This window comes from Lepisma saccharinum, chromosome 17, assembly GCF_977018435.1.
Source record: "Lepisma saccharinum chromosome 17, izLepSacc3.1, whole genome shotgun sequence".
Classification (NCBI taxonomy): Eukaryota; Metazoa; Arthropoda; class Insecta; order Zygentoma; family Lepismatidae; genus Lepisma; species Lepisma saccharinum.
The window spans coordinates 49,834,940-49,857,174 of NC_139245.1; the positions used below are offsets into that span (position 1 = coordinate 49,834,940).

Here is a 22,235-nt window from a genome sequence, read left to right on the forward strand (position 1 = left end):
CTGGTTTCATGCGTATCATGCTATGCAAACTGTGATTATAGCTGTCAACAAGTTCCGGAAGCACATTGACCCACTTGTAATTCCCCTCAAGCGTGAATTGCTTCCACATGCGTGTTTTGAGAGTACGGTTGAAACGTTCTAATACGCTGGCTTTGATGTGACTATAGGATGAGTAATGTTGAATATTTCGTTTTTGAATGAATTGCTGAAAAACAGAGTTGTAGAATTCTTTCCCGTTATCTGTTTGAATAAACCGAGGTTGCCTGCCACTTTCATCGAAAATAGTTTTGAATGCTTCCACTACACAAATTCCTGTTTTTGCCATGAGGGGCAAAGCCCACGCAAATTTTGAAAATGTGTCTATGATGGTGAGAAGATACTTGTATCCCTTGTTGATTTTATGTAAATTCTTCAGGTTGCCACTGCTCATTTCCACAAGGTCAGCCTGCCACAAGTCGTCTATGCCTTTGGTCACTACCGCCAGTCATTTGTAGTTTCGCCGTGCAGGTTTGTGCAGCTCGTTCATGATAGCCTGCCTAGACATTGCGTGAAAATAAGAATATAGCTTGGATGGGATTTCTGGCCGCAGACAATGCCGGGTTTTCTATGTACAGCTTATCACCTATTTCTATTTCGATAATTTGAGTTGCATCTTCGGCATAGGCAGTCTCGCGACTTTCGGGGTGGGTGAAATCAACCAACTCCAATCCTCTTATTTTAGGCTCGTCCCCAATGTTCGTTACGGTCATGATTGGGTAGTGGGTAGCGTGAGGCAAAGACCAATAAGAAACCTTGACGAACTGAAGTGTGCCAGCGAGGAAAAACTGGTGATAGGCTTTGGCAGGGGTCAGCATGTAGAATTGGCACCCGGATGAAAGAGCGAGGAAAATTCCCTGTTTGGAATGCACTACAGTTCGATGACAAGAGTAGATTTGAGATTGTCGATGCTGGCGTTCAGGGTGCTTACGTTGGCTCGAACTTCGCTTTCCACATCCTCCAATCTACTGTTTACCGATTCCAGGTGTTCTTCGATAGCACGAACAACAGTGTCGTAATCGGGCTTGATCTTCACGTCGACAACAAGTCTCTTGAATTTTTCGTTTCGTGAGATATAATACACAACAACAAAAGTCTTCAAACAATTAGTATTGGTAAATACACTACCTAAAAGATGTTATTTTACTACATTATAAGGTAAAGATGCAGTTTGTCCACAACAAGGTAACAAAAGAAGCAAAATGTCTAAGGATTCTGGAACAAAGTGAAGGGTTGAAGATCGAACAGCAAGGAGGTTGCAAGAAAAGACCTGCTCCTGGGCAGAAAACAATGCATGAATGAATATCTGATAATATCAATTGTATTTGTCATGGATTTGTGTACGTGCTTCTGAAGTTATCAATGCAAAATTCAAAGAAAAAAAAACCTTATATAAGCTTTAAAATAAACAACCAGTATCTAAACACTGTTAAAACATAATAAACTAACTAAAATTTTTGCGCACACAGAAAAGATTTTAATGTGGATGTCTGCAACCACCAGCTCCAGAAGCAAGATTTCTCTCATTACTGAGTGACATCTGCTGTAGCTTTTCCTTTATCACCTCTTCAAGAATTTTCCCCACTCTCAGTATATTTCTCTGGCTTTCAACCAACATTTTATGTCACCTTCCACCTCTGGTCAGTCATACACCTTTATTCATCAGAGCTATAATTCCAGATTGTAAGAATCTACAAAACATGGTTGAGATTATTATTATGCAATTCAAAAGAAACACACAAGTTGCAAAATATGTTTTATACAAGGTTCTAGTAACTCAATATGCCTAACATCAACTAAATCCACTGATTTTCCAGGTTTTCTTTGACCACAATTTAATTCCCTTACTTTTCCAGGCTTTCCAGGTACATGGGAACACTGTAACATAACTCTAAACAATTTGTTGCATGATGGACACAGAAAAGGTTTCTCTCCACCTTCAATTTTTGAATGTCCTCCGAGAACATTCTGCATGAAAATCGCCTTGTTACATCTTGAACACACATAGGGGCTAATTCTTAAATGTTTTCTAACATCTAGCTTCTGTGCAGATGATTTGTTACATGTTAAACACACAAAAGGCTTTTCAAATCTATGAACTGCCGAATGTTCACAAAGACACACCAACTAAGTAAATGATTTGATCGATGTTGAACAAAGAATTGGTCTCTCTCCACTATGAATTCTTGAATGTCTTGTAAGTTTACTCTTGTGCACAAAAGATTTGTTACATGTTGAACATACATATGGCTTCTCGCCAGTATGAGTTTTTAAATGTACACTAAGATTTATTTGCTGCACAAATGAATTCTTACAAGTTGAACACACATATGGTTTCTCACCAGTATGAATTCTTAAATGTCTTGTAAGATTATGCTTCTCTGCAAATGATTTACTACACGTTGCACACACATGGAGCTGCTCCCCAGTATGGTTTCTTGCATGTGCTACAAGAGATTTTTGATATGAAAATGATTCGTTACAAGTTAAACATACATATGGTTTCTCGCTAGTATGAATTCTTAAATGTCTTGTAAGAATATGCTTATCTGCAAATGATTTCTTACACTTTGAACACACATGGGGCTTCTCTCCAGTATGGTTTCTTACGTGTGTTACAAGAGATCTTTGATATGCAAATGATTTGTTACATATTGAACACACATATGGCTTCTCGCCAGTATGAGTTCTCCAATGTACACTAAGATTCATTTGATGTGCAAATGATTTGTTACAAGTTGAACACACATATGGTTTCTCGCCAGGATGAGTTCTTAAATGTCTTGTAAGAGTAAGCTTCTCTGCAAATGATTTCTTACACTTTGAACACACATGGGGCTTCTCTCCAGTATGGTTTCTTACATGTGATACAAGAGATCTTTGATATGCAAATGATTTGTTACAAGTTGAACACACATATGGTTTCTCGCTAGTATGCATTCTTAAATGTCTTGTAAGAATATGCTTGTCTGCAAATGATTTCTTACACTTTGAACACACATGGGGCTTCTCTCCAGTATGGTTTCTTATATGTGTTACAAGAGATCTTTGATATGCAAATGATTTGTTACATGTTGAACACACATATGGCTTCTCGCCAGTATGAGTTCTCAAATGTACACTAAGATTCATTTGATGCGCAAATGATTTGTTACAAGTTGAACACACATATGGTTTCTCCCCAGTATGTATTTTTAAATGACTCCTCAGATTATGCTTCCGTGCAAATGATTTGTTACACTTTGAACAAAGAAAGGGTTTGTCATCACTATGAATTCTTAAATGCCCTCTAAGATCGTCCTTCCGTGCAAAAGATTTGTTACATGTTGCACACTTGTAAAGCTTCTCAACACTATGGATTGTTGAGTGTTTTTTAAGATATGTAAAGGCTCTAAATGACTTGTTGCATGTTGGACACAGAAATGTCCCTTCATTATGAATTCTTGAATGTTTTTTAAGATATTTCACTTCTGTAAATGATTTGTTACACTTTGAACATGCATAGAGCTTTTCTCCAGTATGAATTATTAAATGTCTTCTAAGAGCCTCCTTCCGAGCAAATGATTTCTTACAAGATGAACAAACAAAAGTCTTCTCTGAATACATATCACTATCCGGTGTTTCTTGTTGAAAGGCACTTCTAATCAATGTGTAATGCAGTGATAACCTAGAAGAAGAGATAAGTCATTAAAGGCAGTTTATCAACAGGGTGTTCCAGAAAAAAATCAGTACTTTCACCCAGATTTATATAAAAATTCCATCTTTACATAACATTCCATTATTTTCTCAATAAATATTGCCTAATACTAACTATGACACAATAAAGACTTATCAACATCTTAAGCAAAAATGCTATCTGTGAAACACAAAATAATTTCAAGTATTGACATATACTTAATATTCTGCTATATTTGCAAAAGAAAAGGTAATTTACCCTGAAAAACTTACTTTTCATTTTGTGTACATGCCTGATGAAGCCACCAGATGGGTGGCGAAATCGATTGCGAGGAAAATTTGCTCAGAAAAATGAAAAGTAAGTTTACAGAGTAAATTACCTATCTCCTCGTAAGCACCAAAGAGAGATGTTTAAATACAAAAGAAAAGGTTTTCTTTCAGCAGAAGGCAATGTTAATATTTTATTAATAATATCTTTGAACTATTTGTTCAGATCAGTAGAGTGGTCGTGAAAATGAAAGGGTTATACTTAGATTATTCGGATAATTACTTGTATACATGGCTTTCACTGACTGAAAACTTTTTGTATTTTCTGATTCGCTACCGGGTCTTTCTTGTGCTCCAATGGGATAAGGCTTTTCAGCAATCAGAATTAAACCACGGTAAAATTTCCAGTGTTCTTTAATAACAAGCATATAATTTAAAAGAAAATTTTCTGGCAGAATTTAACACGAGATAATTATTCAGGGTTGCCTTTCAAGTCAAATGGTGGAGGGACTCTATTCTTGCACCTGACTCTATGTCTGTGTGTGTGAATACTTCTGATTGATTTGCTACAAGGTGGCAGAAAAGCGACAATACATAATAAAAATATCAATACACGATGCACATTGAGTCCTCTTACATGTTCTTCACGTACTGTAAGGCAGTGGGTTTGTTTACAAGAAGCAAAAGTAATTGATTTTGGTCTCCCAATGGTGCAACACAAACAATTATCTCATTCTTGTTTGGAATTACACATTAAGGTAATTTTTTTATATATACCAGTTTTCTTTGATTAAAGTTGCCATACTCAGAGACCTCTGAAGCCCAATATAGAGGCATTAGCATAGAGGCCATGGAGAAGCGAATGAAGAAGAAAATAGTTCACATTTTCACCACCAAGTGAAAGTGTGATGCCAGAATAACAAACAGGATTAGGGCATGCAAAACTTTACCTTTAGTTTGTCAGTACAGAAGTGTTCAATATGCATTATGTCAACATGTATGACCCTTTGGAAGAATAAGACAACATGATGAATGGTTCAAGACTAGGATGGGGGTGTAAGGGGTGACCTTTCACATAGTACACCCAAATGTCAACCTCACTTCCACGTTAGTACACCCTGGACTGAAGACTAACGAGGCTCTGGCGACTGGCCCCATGGCAAGTATAATTTTGTTTGTATTGTCCTGTTCTTTTGTCCTTATGTGTGCTGAGTGCCCCTTTACAGCCTCAGTCAGAACATTTTAAGATTTTTAATTATGCAATGTTAGAGTTGTTCTTTGTAATGATAAGGGGCTGGCCCCGTATAATGTGAGGGAGCAAAATAGCCTAAGTGCTGACGCTTACACAATTTTAAAATCAAATCAAATCAAATCAAATCAAGAGTAGGATGTTGTTCGCTGTGTACCAGATTTTAGCTCCACATTTTAAGTATATTATTTTTCATTAGCATCCGCTTCCTATAGTATGCAATGATTACAAAATAGTTTTCTTCCTTCTACCATTATTTCTTTGTTTAATGATGCTGGGCCCATTTAGGCAATAAGGAATGAACACCAAGCATGTTATCAGCATAAAGTTCGAAATCAAAGGTTTTAAATAAAAAATAATATCTCGGTAACTACAAATGCTAGAAATACAGTGTCTCTCAAAAGTTTTAGGGCAATGACATTTTAAACTATGCAACCCAATTTACGCAAGGCGTTGGTGGGTTGCATGTAGAGTTAGGCTCAATTTCAGGGTTGCCACATGCACAATAGATATTTATAAAGTACGCGAAAGGAATGAAAACAAGTAATATTGTATAAAATTATTAAAAATATCACTATTATATCGCAAGTGACAAAATTCTTTCTCAAAGAAAAAAATAGATTTTCTAGTATTTCATCGCTGATGAGTCTACAGAAATGAAAAGAGGTGAGAGAAAACGAAATGTGACAAGAAGAGGAGAAAGAGAAAGTGAAAGGAGAAGAGGAAAAGTAGAGGAGAGAAAAAAGAGAGGATAGACGAGGAGAGGAGATGTAGTGAGGAGAATGGAAAAATATTCCAGGAGAGATGAGGAAAATGGAGCAAAGAAGAGAGAAGAGGAGACGAGAAGAGGGAAGTGGAGAGTAAAGTAAAGGAGAGAAAAGAGAAGAACGAGAAGAAGAGGAGAAGAGTGCAGTGGAGTCGGAAATCTAATACAGGAGAGGAGATACGAGGAGTGGAGATGAGTGGGATGGAGATAAGATGCGAGAAAAGTAGGGAAGGCGATATGAGATAAAAGTAGAGCGAGCAGACTTAGGGGAGAGGAGAGGGAGAAGATGAGAACAGAAGGGACTGAAGAGAAGAGGTAGTTGCAGAAAATATCGTCTCAGCGTCAAGAATTGATGCATTGGTCAAATTATGGACATGAAACATTCAATAACATTTTAAAATATATTGGAGAATGTATTAGATCGGTTCGAAATGCCTTTTGGCTTAGTTCATAGCAAGGTAAAATCTTCCATGTAAGATCTTTGATTTTACCTGCGATTATACCACTGAAAACATGAATGTAATTTGAATATTTATAAGAATTATCCAATTTTCGTCCACTTCTCGGTTCGTTGAAATGGAGATTTTGTAATTTAATATTTCCCCTCCCCCATCGTTAATTCCAATCTGAATCATTCCGTTTCACATGCCGTGGACAATGAACACAATGGGATATTTCTAAAACGTACGAAAATTTTGTGCCACTGGAAGGGTTTGAACCTATGACCATCAGATTGACAGTCCTGAACGGTAAACACTACCCTACAAGCTTTCGCTCCTGAAAGTAAGTAGAAGTAGAATACTTGTTTGTAACAAAGAAAACGAAGGTAGTACGACTCGGCGAAAACATTTAATGGAGAATTGCACATGATGAAAACTTTTCATTCGATATTTTCGGAGGTATCCTTGAATTGAACTCGAGTGGGAAAAGAGGTAAAATTAGTATGTCCTGAATTGCCACAAATATAAGTAGTTATTTCATTAATACGGTATTTGTCAATGTCTTTGAAGCAGTACACAATTATCGTTAGAGTATCATAATTCACGATCTCTGGTGTTTTATACTTTTCGGTATGACGCAAGTCATTAAAATACCTACCTGAATCACAAGCGCCTCTGAACAACAGTAGACGTCATTGTTGTGGGCCATCCAAGTACTGATTGATTTGGTTTATTTTACTTCCCTTTTCTACCACTTTTGGTTAATCACGAATATGAATATGAGTGATGATATTGATGAACTTGATGAAGGGACACTCATAAAGAACACCCGTGCTAACGCCGGGATTCGAACCAGGGACCTCTGTCATCTTGGCACGCTGTGCAAAACACTCTGACACGGAGGTGGGTGGATGATCCAACTATCGTACACTCTACTGACATAACAGTGCTGATTAGTAATTGAGACCACTGTTTATTCCATCTTGGAATGGTGATAAACATTTTAAAATAATTTTGTCCACAGACCATTCGATGTTAAGAGTTTTCAAATGAATGCTAAATATTTTCATTGACACAATATTAAGCAGTTAGATACTAACGAAAAAATAATAATAATAAAAGTAGAATAGTTTTGCGGGTTAAGTTGTAGAGCAGGCACAGGCTGAACTTCTACCATGAGGACTTCAAAAACTTATTTGACAAAAACTGTGTTGATCTTTCAGTTTTTAATACACATCGCTGTTCGTGCGTTAAATTATACAATACAATGGTCATTAAGAAATGGTATATGGGTCAATCCATATGAATTCATATAACCTGGTTGCTTGACCATTTTCAAAAAAGTTTATTTTTTGTGGGGTGTGAGCCTCATATATTGACAGTTCAGAACCACTCTTATTTTATTTTTACTATCACGGATTTGAAGATGGCGGGCATTTTTTTATCATGGCGCGCATCATTTTCTCCATTCGTAAGCAACCCCAGCTAAACACGATTCCGATGACCTCCATCAGTTGCAGTTAGCGGCCTTTCATTCCATTCTCTCACATAGCTGACATTTCATCAGCTGGGGTTTTCTTTAAGAGCATGAACAGTCCACGATCGCACAGTACTGATGTCTACACATTCATCCCCATAAAGTGCCCTCAGTCTCAGATGAATGTCAATTTGTAGCACATTTTCTGCGTTTAGAAACTCGATCACTGAACGCTACTTCAGGCACTCTACCGACATTGCATGGTTACATGCTGACATTTTCCTCGCAATAGTTCAGCACCCCCTGGCGATAGAAGTTTGAAACCTTCAATTGAGAAGTGGGAAAGTCTTTTAAGTGCAATGTATGGTTGCTCAAAATCCAAAATGCGTTTACAAGGTAACAAAGAAAATAAAAACATAGGAAGCGTTACTTTTCAGCACGCCCTCGTATATATACTTTATTGCAGAGCCATTTCAGGATTGTAATGTTGTTGATTGACATTCCAAATTACAGTTTGCAGAATTTCAATACAAAATGTTAATAAGAAATGAAATTAGACATGCCATATTTAATGCAAAATGTTGAATTTTTCACGAGTTTTGTATATCTTAAACCAATTAAATCTCAAACTCAAAATTTTTACTGAAGTTACTTATCACGAAGTACTGTATTGTGTACAAATTTCAGATTTTTAAACAACTGCCCACCAGAGATATTTAACCCTGAACTTGGAATTTTTTAACAAAAAGTACATGTTTATGACCCTGTAGAAAAACAAATATTAAAGTCTCAAGCTTCAAACAATTTTGACATACTCTATTGGTACACAGGTACTTGCACAAAAAAATTCAAATGTCAAACGAACTGCCTTCCCCCCCAAAAAATGTCCGAAAATGTCATTAGGAGCGATTAAAATACACAATTTTGACCTTCAAATTTATTATGAAGGAATAATATTTAGAAAATTACACAGAAATATAATTGTAGCCTATAATGTGCTTAACATCACAGTTTTTGTCTCATTGTCGTAGGACTTACCAGAGCTGAGAAAAAAAAGTTGCCGCTGTTGCTTACAAATGGAGAAAATGATGCGCGCCATGATAAAAAAATGCCCGCCATCTTCAAATCCGTGATAGTAAAAATAAAATAAGAGTGGTTCTGAACTGTCAATATATGAGGCTCACACCCCACAAAAAATAAACTTTTTTAAAAATGGTCAAGCAACCAGGTTGTATGAATTCATATGGATTGACCCATATTTGAGTTTGGTAAAGTTAAGTCAGCCAATATATTGTAGCATCACATAGCACGAGTTGCACGAGGGCGTAGAACTGGGTAGGAATTCTACCGCTGTCGTCTGCTTCAGAAGGCAGGAAGGGTCACGTGAACCAATGACATAGCCCTCTGCTCCATACGCTGGCGTACGAGGAGCATTTGCGTGTGTGCTGTAGAGATCCAAGCCTGTCCAACCTTTCCCTCCAGAAAGACAGCAAGGAATATAAAGTTCTTTACGCCGAACCTATCCGGCATCCAGGCAGGAAAGTCATTGAAAAAAATACTGGAACGAAAGTTGTTAGTGGAGCGTTGCAAGCGGATCGCGAAAAATAGCTATTATAATGCCATGAAGGTCAAACATATATGAAATTAGTCAAGATTTACTTTATATTTACAGCATTTACGTATTTTTGAAATTTTAAATCATGGAACGCCAGGCGTATGGGCGTACTATAACGCTACGCCACTGCTTCACATTCTCTTTCAAATTCGACTCTGGACACTTGTAACTTGCTGGGCGCAGACACTGTGCATCGACGCACAGTGTTTTGCGATAAGAAGCGGCCTTGAATGGCGTGAGTGAGTCACTTTGAACGCGAGCAAGCTACGCTACCAAGCTTGTCTGCCTTTGAAAACCAAATCATTTTTTTTTCACCATTTCCGAACGTGATTGCTATTGTAGAAGTATATATTCTCTCAAAAGAGCACGAAAGGAAATTTGACCAATATTCTCCCGTCGTTTAAAACCAAATATTATGTATTAAATGAGAAGTTCACAATTGTCAATAAACCTATCTGAGCATAAGGTGGATGTAAATAATAAATTTAATAGAAAGATTCTCCAAAATTTCTCTCCCACTGTCTACGCCAGGCCAGTACCCAGGGGGGACATGGGGACCATGCCCCTCTCGAACCGGGAAAAAATATTTAAATGTGAACCTATCAATAACTACGAAAATAACATCGTCGATTTTAGAAATGTGTAAAAATTTCAATTTTGTTCTTACATAACTGAATCTGTTTCTTGCGCAAAAGTCTTCAGGCTGCAATATTGGGTAGTTTTAGTTTTATAATCATTGATGCAAGGCTACCAGACGTCCGATTCAGCGATTTAGTCAGGACAGTACGTTACTTTCAATCCCTGTCCTGACTTTTTCGAATTGCAATCGTGATGCGAGAATGTCTCTTTATTATTTGCTTTTTCTTAACTCACAATTAGACATGTTCTTTATTGTAATAATAATTCCTAGTACGCAACATTTAATTATAAATATATTATTTTCTAAACATAGAATTATCATGACTTCTCAATGGCACTCGCACTATTTGAACTATTTTGTAATCTCTCTCTCCCTCTCTCTCTCTCTCATATAATAATAATAATCCTTTGCGCAACACTCCCTCTCTCTTATATTTGGGTCTGGCCCCTCCCTCAAAGAAATCCTGCGTATGGGCCTGGTCTACGTCGATGACAGAAATGCAAGCAATATTATTATTTATTTTTAACCCAATTAAAGGAATGTGGAAGAATTTAAAAGAAATAAGAAAGAGCAGAACGACTGTTACTCTACTTTAAAAATAATTGTTCTTCGAGAAAGAAAAATAAGAAGGATTTACTCCAGCACCTTAACACAGTGTCCCACGAGTCTCTCTTGACTAATACTGTCAAATGTGAAGTGATTTTTATGAATAAAATTTTCCGCCTGTTTACGTCTAATGTTGCGCAGATTTGGTAGTTCGCAAACAGTGTAATTATTTCGTGTTACCTTACGCAACAGCAAATACATTTCATTAGACTGTTCTGAACACGACTCTTGCGTCAGTAAACAAGCATTTCGTCTGTTGCAGTATCACAGGAAAAGAATATCGTTCTGCAATGTTCAAGCCTCTAGATATTTTCCATTAATAATGTCTAATCACAATAATAAGTTAGAAGAAATAACTCGCATTTTCGCAACTACCAATATTCTCGTTTTTCTTCATCACTTCGAAAATTATTGCTCGAAGATATCTGCTATACTACAAGAAAGCAATTCAAAATTAAAGTAAAAGTTCAACTACATGTACCCAACGACATTTACAATATTGGAGGGACAGAATACTTAAAAATTGTTGTTTCAATCGAAGGTAAGGGCATGGTGTAGTGGTTAGAGTTCTCGATTGGGCTGCTAGCGGTCCCAGGTTCGATCTTCCATACTAGGTGTGGAGAGCATGGTATCATTATTTGTAATAGCAGTGTATAGTGGCTACATTGTTCTGCATATGGAATTTATAAAAAATAAACAAATAAATGAATTGACACACATTTGTATAAGATCGTGAATTATGATACTCTAACGATAATTGTGTACTGCTTCAAAGACATTGACAAATACCGTATTAATGAAATAACTACTTATATTTGTGGCAATTCAGGACATACTAATTTTACCTCTTTTCCCACTCGAGTTCAATGCAAGGATACCTCCGAAAATATTGAATGGAAAGTTTTCATCATGTGCAATTCTCCATTAAATGTTTTCGCCGAGTCGTAGTACCTTCGTTTTCTTTGTTACAAACAAGTATTCTACTTCTTCTTATTTTCAGGAGCGAAAGCTTGTAGGGTAGTGTTTATCGTTCAGGACTGTCAATCTGATGGTCATAGGTTCAAACCCTTCCAGTGGCACATAATTTTCGTACATTTTAGAAATATCCCATTGTGTTCATTGTCCACGGCATGTGAAACGGAATGATTCAGATTGGAATTAACGATGGGGGAGGGGAAATATTAAATTACAAAATCTCCATTTCAACGAACCGAGAAGTGGACGAAAATTGGATAATTCTTATAAATATTCAAATTACATTCATGTTTTCAGTGGTATAATCGCAGGTAAAATCAAAGATCTTACATGGAAGATTTTACCTTGCTATGAACTAAGCCAAAAGGCATTTCGAACCGATCTAATACATTCTCCAATATATTTTAAAATGTTATTGAATGTTTCATGTCCATAATTTGACCAATGCATCAATTCTTGACGCTGAGACGATATTTTCTGCAACTACCTCTTCTCTTCAGTCCCTTCTGTTCTCATCTTCTCCCTCTCCTCTCCTCTCCTTCTGCTCGCTCTACTTTTATCTCATATCGCCTTCCTTACTTTTCTCACATCTTATCTCCATCCCACTCATCTCCACTCCTCGTATCTCCTCTCCTGTATTAGATTTCCGACTCCACTTCCCTCTTCTCGTCTCCTCTTCTCTCTTCTTTGCTCCATTTTCCTCATCTCTCCTGGAATATTTTTCCATTCTCCTCACTACATCTCCTCTCCTCGTCTATCCTCTCTTTTTTCTCTCCTCTACTTTTCCTCTTCTCCTTTCGCTTTCTCTTTCTCCTCTTCTTGTCACATTTTGTTTTCTCTCACCTCTTTTCCTTTCTGTAGACCCATCAGCGATGAAATACTAGAAAGCCTATTTTTTTCTTTGAGAAAGAATTTTGTCACTTGCGATATAATAGTGATATTTTTAATAATTTTATACAATATTACTTGTTTTCATTCCTTTCGCGTATTTTATAAATATCTATTGTGCATGTGGCAACCCTGAAATTGAGCCTAACTCTACATGCAACCCACCAACGCCTTGCGTAAATTGGTTTGCCTAGTTTAAAATGTCGTTGTCCTAAAACTTTTGAGAGACACTGTACAAATTATAGCTAATTTTTTCTTTTCTAGTAGAGTCTAGGCTACAAGTCTATGCCAATCATTCCCAATTTTCATTTATTAAATAGAAGAAGAAGAAAGTTTAAAATTCTAATTGCTGACACGAAATTTGTAATTCGCCAGAAACTTTTTGCATGGGTGAAATTTACACAGCCAGTGTGTCAGACAAATTACATCACTGATAGATAATTCATTTTGTACAAATATTTCTAAATTAAGTATATTTGCTGTGATAAGGCTTCTTTGCACATGTTGATGGAATATATTTAAAAAGTTTTGTTTTGCATTTACTTATTTTTCGTGAGCACCTTTCCAGTTTTTTGTTTCTTTGTTAACACTCTTGTCACTGGGTCTACCATACAAAAATTTGATTAAATTTTTGTGGTACATATTTTTCCCTTCTTGAGAGCCTCAGAGCTTACTCAGTTGTATTCACTGTTTCAGGTTTTTCATTTTTTCTGGTAGCTTGTCACTCACTTTATCTTCACAGTGGCACACATTTCACAAGGATTCTTTACTCACCATTTTGGTAGTTTCATTTGTTACCTTTCCTTCTTCAACTGCATCCTTTTCCGTTATCTTCTCAAGATGTGTTTCACTATTCAACACTTCCACTAGGGTTGTGTCCTTCTCGTCTCCGGTAGAGTGAGGGTCAGGAAGGACTACAGGGTCATTGCTGTTTTCTGGGGATGTGTCGTTCAGTAGTAAGCAGAGTTTATTACATAGAACATCTTTGCCTCTTCTATTCAGATGCTGATCATGGGTAGTATGTCCATCTCTGCTGATGTCGTCCACACTCATCATTTTTACTGTGGAGAAGTATTTGAACATTTTCGAGATTTTTTAGTTGACTGCATAACCATTCATGCACAAGATCTTTCACCTCATCATTAGTGCAGAACTGCATGCCATCTAATACCTCCTTCAGGAGGCCCATACTCTTTAAAAAGAGACAACTCCTTCAGCTTCATAATATTAAAGCAGTATTTCAAACATCCACACAGTATTCCTTCAGTTTTGAGGTGAGTTGTTTTCATATCCATCTAGCAGAAACTTTGTGGTACTGTATCATGTCGTGAATTGTTGCCTACCGATTTTCTGGGATCATTCGTTCCATTGAAGCAATAGTGCCTAGTATAGTCACAGTGTGTGGTAGACAGGAGCGAGCTATTTCAATAAGAGTTGGCACTCCACTTTTAAACTTTCTGCGCCACTCAAGAACCTGTTGAACGCACACACAAAAATCCCAAACTGCCCCTACATTCTTTGATGGATGTTTGCAGTTTTGCAACCCTTATTACCCCAAAAACGGATAACAGCAAGCTCCTCTTCTGTGGGGCATGTCTCCAAGGGGGCGAGCATCTTTTGTGGTCACTGACGTTACATTTCCCATCAGACCAGGTGTATTTGAACTTTCAACATAAGAGTATATATACCTGTTATGTATGTGATCAACAACCGTCTACCACATTGTTCTCATTTTTCATGGCTATATTGAGGTTACTTTTTGACTACCTCACATAACTCAATCTAGCAGGTAGATCTTTGAGTTTATTGAATTTTATATTCACTGAACTAATAGTTTTGATTCGTTTAGTAACTAGAACACACAAAGAGATGGGTGAACTGACTAGAGTAAATTAGGTTAAGGGTGCACACTTAGTTTTTGATTCAGTATATCTCAGCTATCATCTTCTCAAAATTTATACGTAATAAGTCTCAAAGGTTCTTGTTTCAGCACACAAAGCCTTGAGTGTGAAACAATTTTTACCAAAAACAGCACGACCCAGCTTATTCACCCGATCTCCCTCTCTGCAATTTGTTTTTTATTCCCCTGAATAAAAAAATCTTCAAAGGAAAACGTTTTGTGGATCTGGAAGAGATGAAGAAAAAAATTCTGGAGGCATCACTTTGAAAGAGTATCCAGACTGTTTGGAAAAGTGGAAAACATGTTTAGACCAGCGTGTTACATCAAATGGACAGCACTTTGAAGGAGATTAAATTTGTAACACCTGAAAGTAAATACACAATTTTTTATTACAAAATTCTGGTTTCATTTGGGTCACCCCTATTAAATGATCCTTATTGAAACGTAAGCATGAAGAAATGCAAAAATTGTTAAATATACCTTGGTTAATAAATAGTCTGGGTGCCAAATGGCTAAAAGTGGCATAACCTCGTCTTGAGGTATGAATAAAATGTTTTGACTGATTTTGAAAGCTACCTAGGCTATCGCTGAAGCCCATATTAAAATACAGGAAATAATCGACTAGCAACGTAACGACCAGGGAGGAAAGAGCTAGTGTATGGTCATCTTTATTTATCGTCACGCTTTTTCGCCTGAGGAAAAAGTCTTTCAACCAGCAGGCGGTGCTTTCAACCCATGACATATTTACGCTGGCATGGACGACCTCGGTGGTCCCTGGTGCTGGCCTCCAGACTAAAGTGCTGGAGAATGAAGGCTTCACTTTAACCTGGCGATACTTCAGTGTTGCCAACAATGGAAATACGAAATTTGCTAAATCGCTGGAAAAAAATATTATAGGTGGGGGTGTCAATGCAAATTATCCAAGCTAGGGGGATGCCTCCTGAAAATTGCATCACCCCCCACCCCTACTCTATCCCTTCGAGCATTGCCAGTCTCTCTTCCAGTTCCATGAATTTCGTCACATACAACATCCACAAAAATTTAGTGATTTTCCCCTGAAGTTGGCACTCTGTTTCTACTTGGAATTCCAATATGGTCGCAGCTATATGGGACATTCTGATGACGTCAGCCATGTTGCCATCCTGTTTACATCTGTTTCGAATAACATGGGTACCTGGGGAAACCCTGGGGGGTAAAGGCAGTCAGGGGCCTGGTGCTGATCACATCACCATTGCTCACGACTGGATCAAGAAAGTGTGAGGCATTACCCCCACACCCCCTATACGCCTTAATAGCGTGGTGCTAAGCACAGGGGAACACTTTACCTTTTTATCCCCTCCCACTTGAACTTAGGACCACCAAACTTGTTATACATACTCTGCATCACCCAATGGGGAGATTTTTCGATTTCTTTTTGCCCTATCTCTCACCGTTCTCGAGACATTTGCAATTTTAGGTTTTTTAACACTGGACTTGGAAAATTTTCAGAAGGGGTTCCATGACGACCTATACCAACTTTGATAGGGGAGGACAGAGGACACCAAGACAATGCTACAGCACCTAGAATAACGTAGTGTGGAAAACGGCATGGTTCTGCGCACTCTGGCTGGTTCCACTCAAAAATGATCTGCTAGAGGTGCTGGTGTTGACCCCAGTGCTTGGTGTTCGACTGCTTTTAATGGAAGTAAATGGGGTTTTTGCTCCAACGTCTGATTCTTTTCCTTGTAACATTTCTTTGTATCAGAAAATTGTTATGATATTTGGTACAGTAGTCGTGAAAATATTAAAGAATATTATGAACCGTCGATCATGACCTGTCCTTGAGTTTTTTATTAACAATACGGAAGAAAACATAGGTATGGATTGTAACACATAACATGACAATTGCTGCGAGAATTAGTATTGTGTATGCATTATCCTGAAAGGTTCATTAATATTGTCATTGTCACAAATATTATTTTTATGGAAATTCACACAGACAATACTCGTTTATTTTTCAAAGATTGTTTTACATCCACTCGCGTGTTGTCCAACTTACCGCCCAAAAACTCGCAAGCGTGAAATATGACACTTTTCGTTTCCCGCTTACTGGAAAAATGTAAACAACGCGTTGGTTGAGTTATATTTTCACCATGTCTGGAAACTGTCGCCACTGTTTTGTGCCTGGTTGTTCTAGTGGATATCGTTCAAGTAAAGAAAAGGGTATTTGTATATTTAATGTTCCCAAACAAAAAGATAAATTAGCCGAGTGGAATCGTGCAATTCCCAGAGCTGACAAGGAACTCTATGACACAGCTGGTGTTTGTGAATTGCATTTCGATGAACAATACATTATCAGAGATTATGCACAGTCCTTAACACCAATGTTCTACTTACCAATCGACATGAATGTAAAGCAATTTGTTGCTAGAGATGACAAGGTACATCCTAATCGGCTATTTGAACTCCATGGAATATGAAATTAAATTATTTCAAATATCTGCATTTCGGGAAAATGACTTCATAATATGTACGCCACGAAACATTTTTTCTCCTTCATGACACTATTTCAATTTTATTAGTATACAAAAATAAACTTGTGTACACAATCCAACATTTGACGTCCAGCCTCACATGCGATATGTTGATGCTCGTGTTGCGTTGCACATAAAATGTATTTATGTTACTTTTCTGTGTAAATTAATGCCATTTCGTGACTGCAAATCACTCCACAAATATAACTGTTTCCATCAATTCACTTACCGCCTTTCTAGAGAAACAAATCTACACAATATATTCCAAAAACTAACTAAGCCGCATAAACTTTCATAACAAAATTAGCACCTGGGTCGATCGCACTGCCATCTACTTGTCATCGTCTCAGGGAACCAGTTTCATGGGTCGTTTTCCACACTACGTTATTCAAGGCACTGTAACGATGCTAAAGCAAAAAAAAACCATGTCTCTACGACCATCCTTTCGAAAGTTACGAGCGATCGAAAAAAAAAATGGCAATTGGCCCACCCCTTGACCTCAGGACCACCAAATTTTGCACGCGTACTGTACATCACGAAAATTGACCAGGTGGTTAACGAGGGAGATTTTTCGAGTTATTTTCACCATATCTCTTACCGTTTCCGAGATACACCAACTTCCGGTCACCATTTTTGAATTTCGGAAGGGTCGAGGAATTTTGATAGGCGAGAACAGAACAAAACTCGGATGTTGGAATTTTGATAGGCGACGATAGTGCCAACTAAGAGCAAAACGTTGACACTCTCGGATGTTGGAATTTTCTGTCAACTTTTTTCAGTGCATCAACATTTTTTTCTTCTTTTATTTGTGAATGGGTTAGGTGACTTGCAACGACGAAGGCCTTCTAGCAACACGAACTTAGCTACTATTGTCATTTAGGAACAGCGATCTCCTTGTGGTAAATTTGGTTATGGCAGATTTGAAAATTGAGCCAAAAATAACAATGGAGATGGCAATTGAAAGTTCAGAAATGACAATAGTTAGATAGTTTGGTTGAAATTTCCAAGGCATATTTTGCCTTTTTTAAAAATATATAAACATGTTAAAAATTGAATTGTCTCGACCCGAGAAATTCTATATAAATAACATACCTGAAAATTCTATCGTATTTGTGACCATAATCCTTTAACTTGTTTTAAAGCTATATTCGACAAATTATTTCAAGTTTAAAGAGTCTTTTTAGAAGGTGTTTTGAATGTTTCCTAGTTTTTTCAACCATATTGAATTTTTTACATGATCGGATTTTACTTGTCCCCGAGAAATTCTATATAAATAAAATAGCTTAAAATTCTATCGTATCTGCGACCATAGTCCTTTAACTTGTTTTAAAGCTATATTCGACAATTTATTTCAAGTTTAAAGAGTCTTTTTAGAAGGTGTTTCAAGTGTTTAGTAGTTTTTTCGACCACATTGAATTTTTTACATGATCAGATTTTACTTGTTGTCCCCGAGAAATTCTCTATAAATAACATACCTAAAAATTCTATCGTTTTTTACTTGTTTGTGTGATTCCCTATAAAGTGTATAAATACTGTGACAGTCAGGTTTATCGTCGACCTGCCTCATTATTATTATTATTCTAATCCATAGCGGTGAAAAATATGTTTAATCAGGGTATTGAGTGTTTTTATTTGTATGTATATATATTTGATGGACAAACTTCATCATTACCTTACTGTGTAAAATAATATACTCTTAAGCCCCACGACATGTTAAGTTTTCAGCAATTTTTCATACACATATACAGGGTCCTCTGTTCAGCCTTTGATCGCCTTGACGGCAGCACGCTTAATGGCTGCTCGGATGCCAACTCCCGTCAAATCCTGTACGATATCTCCGCTATGAAATCCGCTAGCTTCAAAATTATTTCAAGTTCTCAGAATTACAGTTACAATTACATTCGAAATAAGCACGTTAATTGTCACAGGAGATGTTGTCCTCGTGCATCCACTCGTTTTTGGCACGGTTTTAGGAAATTTGTGGCCTGATCCCGGAGATTTGTTTTAAATTTTATGCAATAATAGGCTAACGATTTGCCATAAAATGCCTTTTCTTGTTTCTTGGCCAGATAATGTAGGCCTTTATGTTTAAAAATCGTCTCGTGACATTTCTGAATGGTATTCATTGATTGATTGATTGAGTTGGTGTTTTAAGTCCACTTTCTGCACAGTAAGGCTAATTGAGACTGGACCTACAGTTTAAAGTGGGATACGAACCACTGTGGCTCCACTGGAGCCCGGGACCCCTTGGTCACAAGGCAACGATGTTACCATTACACCATCAAGGAGGAGCGTAGAGGTAACGTCGTCGCCTTGTAATCAAGGTGTCCCGAGTTCGATACCCGGTGGAGGCACATGGCACAGTGGTTTGGATCCCACTTTAAAAACTGTAGGTCCAGTCCCGATTAGCCTTATTGTGCATAAAGTGGACTTAAAACATCAAATCAATCAATCAAAAACCATCACGGAGGCACAAAAGTTGTAAAAGAAAGAATGCATTGGCATCCTGTGAAATTATTTGCACCGTATTAAATCAATATTGATTACAGCCTGCAAAAAAATTGGATCCAAAAATTTTCTTGCTCGCGTCATTGTTCTCTGTAATGCATTGTAAATTACCAGAACCACTATGTGCCTGAGTGAGTGGTATTCATGTTTCACAGGTATAGTGTTCCTTTGTGACTGTTTTAGTCACAAGTGCTTCTTTCGATGATAACAGCTTTTTCAGTGTCTGATCCATGAAAATAATGAAAAATGTTCAGCACGTTTAGTTTGATTTGATTTCATTTATTTTACTTCGCGTTTTGTGCCACTTTTTGCTGATTTGCGAATATGGACATGAGCGATATGATGAAATTGATGAATGAACACTCTCAAACATCCATGCCCAGGCCAGGAATTGAACCTGGGACTCCTGACGTCGTAAGGCAATGTGCAGAATTATTAGTACCTATTGTAACCTATCTTGACGCACCCATTATAAAAGTTGACCCGCCCTCGCTGGGGAAAAAAGGGCGGCAAGAGACGTTAATGTTTCTCTGGGGAACGGTTGATGTGCATTGCAGAGAAGACAGTCCGAGTCAAGCATTGATACGGTTAGGATCCATGTTACGTTGGTTACTGGTTTCACGGGCAAAGAACAAACTGTAAGTGAACTATCGGCCATAATCTCAGCCGGAAAGAGATATAGTATCTAAGGAACGAACTGTGAGTGAACTATCGGCCTGTGCAGTATCTTTACCAGAACCTGAGAAAAGGTTACTAAAGAAGAGAGGCTAATTGTTTATTATGAACCAACGACAGGAGGATTAGAAGATTGAAGACATCGAACTCGGTATCAGCAAGATTTGTGCTTTCCCACCAACTCCCCCTAAGTGTTCAACGTTAGTGTTTTTCAGCATGTTTATCGCCAAGTGAAGTAAATACCTAAGTAGTTACATCAAAGACGTAAGTACTCTGTGAAATAACCTCTAAGAACTAAGTTTGGTCTAATATCTCAACAAATTCACACCGGAAGCAGACTAATCTGTGTATTCCGGAATCGTTTGTAAACCACAGACGTCAGGTGCCTGGGCCTTTAATAAATATTAATACTGTATTTTATGGTGTATATATAATTAGATACTTAATTACAAAAATTCACTGCTGATCTTTTGTGTTACTGAAGTTGTTTGATGGCAGAATATAAAACTTCCACTAATGAAACAAAAGTATTCCACCAATTAAAAAAAAATAAAGTTAAATATATTATAATACCAATTGCATTTCTCATGGATTCATGCATATGCTTCTACAATTATTAATGCAAAATTCAAACAAAAGGAAACCTATTATAAGCTTTAAAATAAACAACTAGAATGTAAACATTTTATTAAAAGATAATAAACTAACTGAAAAAAATCACATTCTTGCAAACAGAGAAATGCCTTTAATGTGGAGGTCAGCATACCACCATCTGCAGAAACAGGATGTCTCTAATTATATGACTGACATCTGCTGTAGCTTTTATTTTGTCTCCTCTTCAAGATTTCTCCCCATTCTCAGTGTATTTCTCTGACTTTCAACCAACATTTTATGTTCTCTTCCACCTCTGGTCAGTCCCTCCTCATCACAACTCTAATTCCAAATTGTGAAAATTCATAAAACAGGGTTCAGTAAAAAACACAGTAGTTGCAAAATATGCTTCGTTCAAAGTGCTTATGACACAATATGCCTGACATCAACAAAATTCCCTTACTTTTAAAGGTTTTCCAGGTTTTCCAGGTAGCTGGAAACAATGTAACATATCTCTACATGATGAGTTGCATGTTGGACACACAAAAAGTTTCTCTGCACCGACAATTCTTGAATGTCCCCAGAGAACATTTTGTTATATCTTGACCACCATAGGGGTTACTTCTTAAATGCATTCTAATAACTACCTCCTGTGAAGCACAAAAGGCTTTCAAAACTATGAACTGGTGAATGTTCAGAAAGATGCACCAACTACAGCATGTTTATAAATGAATGGTGCAGTTTCAAAAATTAATAATAAATCTATTTATTACCTTACATGGGCAAAACTTACACCGTCCAAGTCCAAGTTTCTTATGCATTAATGACAATCCTTCAATGCATGCACCCTTGGTCACATGACACACATCTACACAGTAATCAAATTCTTCCCATACACGGTGTAGCATGACCACTGTACTGGTCTGCAGTGCATGCGTTATTCGATCACAAAGTTGCTTGAGGAACACAGGCAATAGCGGTACGTAAACTCTGTCTTAAACAAACCCCCCAAAGAAAGAAATCCCATGGCATTAAATCCGGCGAACAGGGTGGCCAGGGGAGAAGTTGGTGTCTTCTTTTGCAGCACGTCCAATCCAGCACTGGTGAAGAAAACGATTGAGAAGCTCTTGTACATCCCTGTGAAAATGGGGGGGGGGGGAGGGGGGCACCATCAAGTTGCAGAAGGTAATAATCATAATTGGTGTTCATTTGGGGTATCAACCAAGTTTTCCAACATGTCTAGAAGTAAGTCACTGGTCACACAGTTTCTTGTTGGAAGAAAAATGGGCTGTGCACTTTCTCGCGGGACTTTTGGAGAGTCACGCTGGTGCTCTATCTGTGTATGTGGTTGCTCGGTTCCCCAGATACAGACATTGTGTTTGTTCACCTTGCCACTTACATGGAAAGTGGCTTC

The 22,235-nt window shown here is 37.5% G+C and overlaps 1 protein-coding gene across 2 annotated transcripts in view; it reads right to left on the bottom strand.

Annotated features, from left to right (window-relative positions):
* Positions 1–1,653: 1,653 nt before the first annotated feature.
* LOC146001738 (uncharacterized) overlaps positions 1,654–22,235 on the bottom strand; it is an 85,396-nt gene continuing 64,814 nt past the window's right edge. For both annotated transcript variants that reach the window (XM_083139437.1, XM_083139438.1), the window contains exon 3: positions 1,654–3,703. In XM_083139437.1, coding sequence (XP_082995563.1) covers positions 2,164–3,703 — 1,540 coding nt within the window. In that variant the 3' untranslated portion in view covers positions 1,654–2,163. The remainder of the gene's footprint in view (positions 3,704–22,235) is intronic.